Here is an 11,809-nt window from a genome sequence, read left to right on the forward strand (position 1 = left end):
GAATTGCTTGTCCCTCAAACCGTTGAGGACAGTTGTCTTGATGTTGAAAGCTACGGGGTTAGCTGGTTGAAACGTATGGGTCAGTTGACCGCGATGAGTGGCTAACCCGTAGTCTCCTAGCTTAGGTCTCGGTGGTACAACTCCTTCTCCTTCCATAGTTGCAGATTTAGGAGAAGAGATTGTTTCAGATTCAGTTGAGAGTGGCTCCGGTATTTGTTCTCGAACACCCGGTGGAACGGACTGAGCTAACCTTTGCGATCGGACAGCTTTCCGAAGTGCTCTAGCAGTCCTTTCAATTTCCGGATCGTACTCTAAGTCGTCTGAGCTCTGTTTACCTCGCATAAACAGCAAAATACCTTAGTAGCACTGCACAACGCAAAGTAATCAAGTGAATATGAAAACAGAAAAATAAAAATTAAAAACAGAAAATTAAATTGCAAAAACCCTAAATTATAACGTAATTGCCTTGTTGAAATAATTCAACAGTCCCCGGCAACGGCGCCAAAAACTTGATAGACGTTTGGCAAGTGCACCAAATACTGTCGAAGTAGTAAAATTATCGATCCCACGAGGACTGTTTTTAACTTCAATAATTCAATTGCGTTATAGAAATAGGATGTATAAAATTTATTTTGTTTTGCCACTAGGCAGTAGATTTGGTTTGATTTTAATTAAATCAATGAAACAGAAAATAAAGATTTGTTAAGAAAATATGGGAGAGATGAGATCAGATCCGTCGAATCCTCTAAGTTCCCCTAATTGGTCTACTGCACCTATTTGTTATGAATCCTTTTCTAATTTACGATGATTAACAAAATAGCCCTAATCAATCCCTTGAGTTAGGACCCTCTTCTTAAACTACAGCCCCTAATTCCTTAGGTGGTCTAATAATTCTTGAAGGTTTTACCGAACGTTAACCTATTATCACTAACAAACGATTATCTATTCCTAGACTAACCCTGTTTATTAGAACAATTCAATTAGGTCTAAGTTGAAAGCCATGGTCAGTGGTCATTCATTCTCACGAAATCAAGTTATATGTGATCAAGATATAAAAAGCATTAAGAACAATTGAATTGAATAAACTAGAATTGAATTCATAAACAAAATAGAGTTTCACAGCAACATGTGTCAATTAGGGTTACAAAGATTCATCTCGGATCTAATCTCTAAGAGATTTAGCTACTCATAATCGAGTTTACAAATAGCATAATCAATGAAATAATTAAAACATACATGAATTGGTAAAAGGATGAAGAAATCGCCCTTCTAGCCGTCTCCGATGTCTCAAAATCGCACTTTGCTCTCCAAAATCGTAACTCCTTTTCTTCTGGCTGAGTGCAGTATTTATAGAGATTTATGGGCCTGACCTAGCAAAATCGCGCCACGCCTTGTTAATAGGTGCGCCGCGATTTCCTCTTTACAGGAAGTGTGTATTTGTTGTTTCAAAATCGCGGCAAGGCTCCATTTTGGCGTGGCGCGATTTGGTCTGGCAGAACTTCAGTTTTTCATCTTTTTGTACCCCGGAATAGTGAAAATTGCATGAGAACTCTAACAAAATGTCACAATAAGTCCCTAATATTACGTAATGACAGGATGTCATCATTATCCAACAATTCCAAGACAAAGAAGTCTACTCGCTCATGCTCTTCGTAGACATAGAGAAGAAGAAAGAAAGCGTAAAATAAATAACAAGAAAGTAAAGAAATAAAAGAAATTTATTAAGAAAACAATTGTCACTATTGAATTCCAAGAAAATAAATATGAATATTTGTGATGGGAGGCTACTCTATTTATTGTTTATGTAACACCCCGTTTTCCCGACTTAAAAATTTCATTAAAAATTATCAGAGTTTATCAACATAACGGAGCATCACATACATCAATACATCATTTAACAACAAATATAATAATAGGAAATACTATTTATTTAAGCAACCTGTCTTTATAAAATTCAATAATCAAATGCAGCGGAAATTTAGTTCGCAACGTCACATAAAATCTTTGGCATAAAAGGCCACAACTTAACATCTCAAATAGTCTTCATAAAATGTTCAACATTTATTAAATAAAATACGTAACAAGGAAAACAAGCATCAGACAATCCCCATCCCGTTACGTATCAGAGCATCCTAGACGACACGATGTGAGGAGTCTACTCACGAACACAGCTAGTCTTTATTACCTGCACATTACCCACGGTCGAGGCAACATATACGCAGAAGGGGTGAGGAACTTATCCAATAATAATAATATATAATTCATCAAATTAATGAAAATACAACATATCACAACAAGCATCATTGAAATGTTTATAAAAGAATACATACAGCATCAACATAATCATCTTCAGCAACAAGAACAGCAACAACAACAATTTCGTTATCAACCACGACACCAACAACTCGACCATGCAACAACAACGACAACAACTGAACAATGCGACTACAACTTCAACAACAACTTAGACAAACTCAACAACAACTTAGACAAACTCAACAACAACTTAGACAACTTCATTATGCATGTGGTACCACCAGGGCATTAAGCCCCCTTCGCTAAGGTCATGATTGGACCTGTCGGGCATTAAGCCCCCATCGCTAAGGTCATAAAGGACCTGTCAGGCATTAAGCCCCCATCGCTAACTATGCAACAACACAACTCTAAATGCAATGGACTCAACTAGTGTATATCAACATACAACTCCAACAACGACTACAACAACAACATATGTGCCTACAACAATTATGACACCCTCCCCAACTTTGACATTAGATGATACAACAACGTCAACAACGGGAATCAACAACATAGCATATATATAAAATCACTTACATTCATCTCAAAGTTCAAAACATCCTTCAAAAGCAATTAAGTTTTGATCAATAGAACATAAGCCAAAAACCCATAAAACACCTCAACTAAATCCCTAACACTTGAGTTTGAAGTTGGGAAACCAACCATAAGTTTTTGGACTAACTTGGGATTAGTTATGCTAAGTTTTCTTAAAGTTTTCTGAAGACCCACCTGGACTATTTTTATCATAACTCAAAATCTACAAATCTTTTCCACTCCAAACCAAGGCCATTATAAAGCTAACTTAATTGTCTACAACTTTCATGTTTACGTCAAAAGCCAATTCAAAACAGAAATGGGTGGAAAAGCACAAAAAACGCAGAAACAGAAATTCTGTCAGCACGAAGGAACAGAACGTTGGCACGGCCCGTGCCATGCACGGCACGGCCGTGCTCGACTGACAGCACAGCTTTTTCTTCGTCTTTTTCGTTTTCACCATTTTGCGCATAAAATTCAAACCGTTAAGCGGATTTCAGTGCCGTTTTCGCCTACACGCTCCTGACATTTCCCTCTATCATAATCTACCGAAATATTCAATTTTCCACCCCTTAAAAAAATCGATTTCCCAAACCTCACAGAATCACTTGTCTGTAGAACATTCTGACACCGATGTTTCAATCGAAAGTCCCAATTTTTCAATCCCTGATTACCCAAAATACGTTTCAACAGAAGTTTTCAGGTTCAATTAGGCAGTATAGAAATCAAATAACATAGAAACGTGCATCAACAACACAATTCATCATATTATAGCAATTTAACCTAAAACCTTCTAACCCTAATACCAAAACACCACAATCATCAAAAATCAGAATTATACATATTATTAGTGAAAGGAATCCCACCCTTACCTTAGATTAGTTTTCTGAATTCCAACAGCTGCGTTCTTCGTCCAATTAAGGTTCTCTCTGACTTCTCTGCTTTCTCTCCTCTTTTCTCAGTTGTACGCGTTATGTTTTTCTTTCTCACTTACTGATTTTATTCTTTCCCTAATTGCTCTTCTCACCACAATCCTACTCTTTCCCTTAATAATTAATTATTTCTACTAATAATAATATTTCTCCCCCACTTAGAAAAATACCTATTTAATAACTATTAATATATATTTCACCAATATAACATATATTAATAATATTTCACATAATATTCTAATAAATCAATTCAAATAACAATTATTAAAAAGTGGGCGTTACAACTCTCCCCAACTTAAAAGAATTTCGTCCTCGAAATTGTACCTTAGATCAACGATCCTCATCCTCCGTCTGAGTACCAGACAAGGCAAACACCTTACCCCTGGCCGGGGCCTTCTTTGGTTCAGTACACTTAGCAGAAATGTGCCCCTTTCCACCGCAATTGAAACAAATAATGTCGCCGTGCTTGCAATCTGAAATTGTATGCCCCTTGACGCCACAACGGAAGCACCCTTTCACCTCATCAGCACCACAAGCATTACTCTTGTGACCTTTTTCTCCACATTTGAAACAAACAATCCCAGCAGGAGTCTCATTCTTCTTAGGCATTCCCTCATTATTCACCCTTTGCTTGCCCTTATCAGCTGGAGCACTATAAGGCTTCCCACGATCTTGTTGCTGCTTACTCTTCCTCTCATTCACCATCTTATAATGAGCCTTTGAATCGTCTTCATAGATTCTGCATCTGCTCACCAAAGCAGAAAAGTCACGGATCTGTTGGTAACCGATGGCTCGCTTAATATCAGTACGCAAACCATTCTCAAACTTGATACATTTAGAAAACTCAGCATTGTCTCCAGTATAGTGTGGATAGAAGTCAGCCAGCTCCACAAACTTTGCCGCATACTCTGTCACTGACATGTTTCCTTGCTTCAGCTCAAGGAACTCGACCTCTTTCCTTCCACGAACATCTTCAGGAAAATATCTGTTTAGGAACTCTCCTCTAAACACAGCCCAAGTAATAGCCGCACCACCTTGCTCTAATTCAGGTGAAAGACTCACCCACCAGTCATCAGCTTCCTCAGATAGCATGTGCGTACCAAAACGCACCTTCTGATCATCAGTACATTGCATAACCCTGAACACCCTCTCAATCTCCTTGAGCCATGCCTGTGCTCCATCAGGGTCGTACCTTCCTTTGAAAGTGGGAGGATGATTTCTCAGAAAGGCCTCCAACATCCTTACATCAGCATTAACACCAGCACCAGCTTTTGGTTGTTGTCCTATAGCTTGGGCCACAGCTTCCAAGGCAGCAGCCACCGCAGCATCATTTCTTCCAGCCATTCTAGTTCTCTTATAACAGATAAGATTTGCAGCTCCCAGTTTTCTTCACTTCGCAACACACAACAATTATAATAACACAATAAGGGTATCCTAACTGTTAAAACGACACAACTTGACTCACTACTTGGCTGGACGAACCGACCTGCTCTGATACCAATTGTAACACCCCGTTTTCCCGACTTAAAAATTTCATTAAAAATTATCAGAGTTTATCAACATAACGGAGCATCACATACATCAATACATCATTTAACAACAAATATAATAATAGGAAATACTATTTATTTAAGCAACCTGTCTTTATAAAATTCAATAATCAAATGCAGCGGAAATTTAGTTCGCAACGTCACATAAAATCTTTGGCATAAAAGGCCACAACTTAACATCTCAAATAGTCTTCATAAAATGTTCAACATTTATTAAATAAAATACGTAACAAGGAAAACAAGCATCAGACAATCCCCATCCCGTTACGTATCAGAGCATCCTAGATGACACGATGTGAGGAGTCTACTCACAAACACAGCTAGTCTTTATTACCTGCACATTACCCACGGTCGAGGCAACATATACGCAGAAGGGGTGAGAAACTTATCCAATAATAATAATATATAATTCATCAAATTAATGAAAATACAACATATCACAACAAGCATCATTGAAATGTTTATAAAAGAATACATACAGCATCAACATAATCATCTTCAGCAACAAGAACAGCAACAACAACAATTTCGTTATCAACCACGACACCAACAACTCGACCATGCAACAACAACGACAACAACTGAACAATGCGACTACAACTTCAACAACAACTTAGACAAACTCAACAACAACTTAGACAAACTCAACAACAACTTAGACAACTTCATTATGCATGTGGTACCACCAGGGCATTAAGCCCCCTTCGCTAAGGTCATGATTGGACCTGTCGGGCATTAAGCCCCCATCGCTAAGGTCATAAAGGACCTGTCAGGCATTAAGCCCCCATCGCTAACTATGCAACAACACAACTCTAAATGCAATGGACTCAACTAGTGTATATCAACATACAACTCCAACAACGACTACAACAACAACATATGTGCCTACAACAATTATGACACCCTCCCCAACTTTGACATTAGATGATACAACAACGTCAACAACGGGAATCAACAACATAGCATATATATAAAATCACTTACATTCATCTCAAAGTTCAAAACATCCTTCAAAAGCAATTAAGTTTTGATCAATAGAACATAAGCCAAAAACCCATAAAACACCTCAACTAAATCCCTAACACTTGAGTTTGAAGTTGGGAAACCAACCATAAGTTTTTGGACTAACTTGGGATTAGTTATGCTAAGTTTTCTTAAAGTTTTCTGAAGACCCACCTGGACTATTTTTATCATAACTCAAAATCTACAAATCTTTTCCACTCCAAACCAAGGCCATTATAAAGCTAACTTAATTGTCTACAACTTTCATGTTTACGTCAAAAGCCAATTCAAAACAGAAATGGGTGGAAAAGCACAAAAAACGCAGAAACAGAAATTCTGTCAGCACGAAGGAACAGAACGTTGGCACGGCCCGTGCCATGCACGGCACGGCCGTGCTCGACTGACAGCACAGCTTTTTCTTCGTCTTTTTCGTTTTCACCATTTTGCGCATAAAATTCAAACCGTTAAGCGGATTTCAGTGCCGTTTTCGCCTACACGCTCCTGACATTTCCCTCTATCATAATCTACCGAAATATTCAATTTTCCACCCCTTAAAAAAATCGATTTCCCAAACCTCACAGAATCACTTGTCTGTAGAACATTCTGACACCGATGTTTCAATCGAAAGTCCCAATTTTTCAATCCCTGATTACCCAAAATACGTTTCAACAGAAGTTTTCAGGTTCAATTAGGCAGTATAGAAATCAAATAACATAGAAACGTGCATCAACAACACAATTCATCATATTATAGCAATTTAACCTAAAACCTTCTAACCCTAATACCAAAACAGCACAATCATCAAAAATCAGAATTATACATATTATTAGTGAAAGGAATCCCACCCTTACCTTAGATTAGTTTTCTGAATTCCAACAGCCGCGTTCTTCGTCCAATTAAGGTTCTCTCTGACTTCTCTGCTTTCTCTCCTCTTTTCTCAGTTGTACGCGTTATGTTTTTCTTTCTCACTTACTGATTTTATTCTTTCCCTAATTGCTCTTCTCACCACAATCCTACTCTTTCCCTTAATAATTAATTATTTCTACTAATAATAATATTTCTCCCCCACTTAGAAAAATACCTATTTAATAACTATTAACATATATTTCACCAATATAACATATATTAATAATATTTCACATAATATTCTAATAAATCAATTCAAATAACAATTATTAAAAAGTGGGCGTTACAGTTTACAATCGACTTAAAATCTAAGCAATTACGAGGGCTTTTTTCGGTAAAACTAAAACAGAGTAGCTTGGGCCCGAAGAAAAACCAGCAAAAGGCACTCTAGAGGGTGGCACGGCCGTGCCACATGTTGGCACGGGCCGTGCAAGCTTCTGACTTGGGGGAACATATTTTTGTTCTCGAATCTTTCGTATTTTTGCTCCAAATCAGCTCCAGACTCCTTTCTTTTGCTCCAAGACTCCTTCCATCCAATATTCATTCCTGAAATATAAAAATAGGCAATTGAAGTAAAATAGCTCAAAAGGGAAACAATATTTAAATAAAATAAAACTAAATCTAAATAAAATGAAACTAAATAATATATAAAAACAGACTAAATAATGACTCATCAAACTCCCCCCACACTTGAATCTTTGCTTGTCCTCAAGCAAAAGGCAACAGACATATTAGCAACAAAAGGATTTAACATGGCAACACAATTGAAAACTTATGTCTCTCTTAAGGGTTTGTTTCAAGTACACTAATCACGACTTCAAGTATTCCTTGTGAACCTATTCAACCCAACAACATGTCTCGAGTGAGTGTGTGTGTGCAGTTCAACCCTTTTCTTGCTCCTGTATAAGACAGATATTATGACGAACAGGTTCTATCCCTAATACTAAAGTAATCGAGAAAAGTCTTTTCTTCATTTCATATAAGAGAGATGGGAATTCAGTTGAAATTAAATTAGATTAACAGTTTAAGCACAAGGGCTGCAGATTGCTTAGGGGCTATCTATCCTCATAGGAAGTCTTTATGGAGAGGGTGTCCTTTCCCCCTAGATTCAAAATCACCCTAAGTAGTGCTGCAAAATATTTATTCATCTCCGCGTAGGAAGCCTTTTTGGAAAGGGTGTCCTTTCCCCCTAGCTTTGATGAATTTATTTCCTCATTTGAGGGATTTGGAGTTTAAGTTCAATTAGGGAGTCACCACCACATTTAGGAAGTTAGAGAGGGAGTGTCCTTTCCTCCACATGTTGGTGCCATTCTCCCACCCCATTTTAATTCAACAATTTATAAAAGAGCATAACAATAAAGCACATTAATTATTTCCCACTCAAACTTATACTACTTTTACTCTAAATACTTTTAAGGGTCTAAGTTACCATTAAAGATAGAATGAGTTCCTTAAAATACCTACTCATCCACTTACTCAAAGATTGCAACTGAGTGCTTTTCTCATTGGAGAATTTTTCACAATAAAACATGATGTGGGTATAGCAAGAACACTAAAAACACAAGAAATTACTTTCATGCACAAGAAACAACCTTTTTTAGAGAAGACAACAAAAAATTTATGCCATAATTTCCATTAAAAACAAGCTACTTAATCATGCCTTTCGCCATAAAAACAAAACAAAAGAATAAAGTTCAAGGGAGTTTGGAAGCACTATGACTCTAGACACTTTATTAGGCTCCCCCCACATTTAGGAGAAGCATTGTCCTCAATGATTCAAAATAAAAATAAAAGAAGAAAAATAGAGGAAGAAGAAGAAGAAGGAGGAGTAAAAGGGGTGCGGAAAGCTCACAATTTGCCAAAGAAAACCAAAAATTGAACTCTGCAGGACTGTCAGGCTGGCACGGCCGTGCCAACCTTAGCACGGGCCGTGCCATCTTTCTGCCATTTGGTGGGAATTTGAAGTTTTCATGCTGGCACGGCCGTGCCAACATTAGCACGGGCCGTGCCAACCTTCTGGCTTCCAATCTTCAATTCTGCTTGCTTTTTTTCGAATCATAGTTGGACAATTACCTACAAAACAAAGGGAAATAACAGGAAAAGCAATTAAATGCGTGGGTTTCCTCCCACGAAGCGCTCTTTTACCGTCACTAGCTTGACGAAAGTGGAGGCATATTTTCTTAAGGAGGATCATTAAGAGCCTAAGTAGTTTCCACTTCGACGGTTTCTCCTGCATTACAAATTTTTAACCTCTGGCCATTAACTTGGAATTATTCGGTCTCTTCAGAAAATATTTCAACTGTACCGTAAGGGTAAACCTTGCGGACTTGGAAAGGTCCAGACCATTTTGACCTTAACTTACCCTGAAAAAGCTTCTTCCTAGAGTTAAAAAGCAGCACAAGATCATCGCTCTTGAAATCCTTCCTGAGGATATGTTTGTCATGCCATTTTTTTTCTTCTTTCTTTGTAAATACGAGCATTCTCATATGCATCTATCCTAAGTTCTTCTAACTCACTTAATTGATTTTTTTTTTTGTCCAGCTAAGTTTGGGTCCAGGTTGAGATTCCTTATTGCCCAATAAGCTTTGTGCTCGAGTTCAACCGAAAGGTGACAAGATTTTCCATAAATTAGTTTAAAAGGAGTCATACCAATGGGAGTCTTGTAGGCCGTCTGATAGGCCCAAAGACCATCGTCAAGCTTACTTGACCAATCCTTCCTAGAGTTAGAAACTGTTTTTTCAAGAATGGCTTTTATTTATCTATTTGAGACCTCAACTTGTCCATTAGTTTGTGGGTGATAGGGTGTTGCGATTTTGTGTCTCACTCCATACTTTTGTAAAAGTTTTTCAAAATGTTTAGATATGAAGTGAGACCCTCCATCGCTTATTACAACCCTTGGAACTCCAACCTTGGAAACATAATTTTCTTGAAAAATTTCATGACTACATGTGCATCATTAGTGGGGGAGGCAATGGCCTCAACCCATTTGGACATATAGTCAACTACCACCAATATGTATTGATTTCCAAAAGAAGAGGGGGAAGGTGCCATGAAGTCAACACCCCATACATCAAAAATTTCAACTTCAAGAATGTTGTTTAAAGGCATTTCATTTCTTTTAGTAATGTTACCGGTGTGTTGACATTTGTCACATTTAGAAACGAAGCGATGCACATCTTTGAAAAGTGATGGCCACCAGAAACCAGATTGAAGAATTTTGAAATAAATCTTTTGAGTACCGGCGTGGCCACCATAAGAAGAGGAGTGGCAATGGTTTAGAATACTACTTACCTCGTTTTCAGGAATGCATCTTCTGAAGATTCCATCCGAGCCTCTTTTGTAGAGGTAAGGTTCATCCCAATAGTAGTGTTTGAGATCATGGAAAAACTTCTTCTTTTGTTGGTAGTTCAACCCAGGTGGTAGTACTCCTGCTGCAAGAAAATTAACAAAATCTGCATACCAAGGTGCGTTAGTTTGTGCCAATAAGAAGAGTTGGTCATCCGGAAAGGAATCATTCAAAGGCAACTCATCCTCATTGGTTTCCCTAAGGCGGGATAAGTGATCAGCTACACCATTTTCAGTACCCTTTTTGTCTTTTATTTCAAGTTCAAATTCTTGGAGGAGCAAAATCCATCGGATCAACCTCGGCTTGGCATCTTTCTTGTTTAACAAATATTTTATTGCCGAGTGATCTGTAGATAATGATTTTTGATCCTACCAAGTATGGCCGAAATTTGTCAATGGCATAGACTACTGCTAGCAGTTCTTTTTCTGTTGTAGCATAATTTACTTCTGCCCCATCAAGGGTCTTACTTGCATAGTATATAGCATGCATCTTTTTGTCCTTCCTTTGACCCAACACCGCCCCTACTGCATAGTCACTTGCATCACACATTATCTCAAAAGGTAAGTTCCAATCCGGTGGTTGTATGATTGGGGCAGTGACCAAAGCTTCTTTTAACCTGCAAAATGCTTTTAGGCATTCATCATTAAAGACAAAATCTGCATCCTTAAGGAGCAGGCTTGCTAGTGGCTTAGTGATTGAAGAAAAATCTTTAATGAAACGGCGGTAGAACCCCGCATGTCCTAGGAAACTTCTTACTTCCTTGACCGAGGTAGGAGGTGACATTTTTTCAATAATTTCAATTTTTGCTTTATCTACCTCTATACCCCATTCAGAGACTAAGTGTCCTAGGACAATTCCTTCTCTTACCATGAAGTGACACTTTTCCCAATTCAACACTAAGTTTACCTGTTCACATCTTTCCAAAACTTTAGGAGTATTGGGCAAGCTCGTCACAAAATCCATGGATATACTATCCCATTTCCACTCTGGCACATCTAAAGGTGTCATCAATCCAGCAGGTTTCTGATGCTCGACCTTTGACTTCTGACAAATCAAACAAGAACACACAAACTGTGCCACGTCACGTTTCAATCCAGACCACCAAAACAACTTCTTCAAATCATGATACATCTTCGTAGCTCCCGGATGAATACTCAAGCTACTTCTGTGACTCTCTTCAAGAATCATCTTTTTCATCTCATCATTGTCTGGAATACAAATTCTACCTCGAAACCTCAACA

General features: G+C 38.0%; 1 protein-coding gene across 1 annotated transcript; it reads right to left on the reverse strand.

The window, feature by feature from the left end:
• Positions 1 to 1,991: 1,991 nt before the first annotated feature.
• Positions 1,992 to 7,476, reverse strand: LOC146926803 (uncharacterized). Its single transcript, XM_085700264.1, has one exon. The coding sequence runs from the start codon at positions 5,106 to 5,108 to the stop codon at positions 4,095 to 4,097; it is 1,014 nt and encodes a 337-aa protein (XP_085556390.1). The 5' UTR covers positions 5,109 to 7,476; the 3' UTR covers positions 1,992 to 4,094.
• Between the last annotated feature and the right edge of the window lie 4,333 nt (positions 7,477 to 11,809).

This window comes from Medicago sativa, chromosome 4 (assembly GCF_051527215.1).
Source record: "Medicago sativa cultivar Bolivia chromosome 4, Bolivia_mono, whole genome shotgun sequence".
NCBI lineage: Eukaryota > Viridiplantae > Streptophyta > Magnoliopsida > Fabales > Fabaceae > Medicago > Medicago sativa.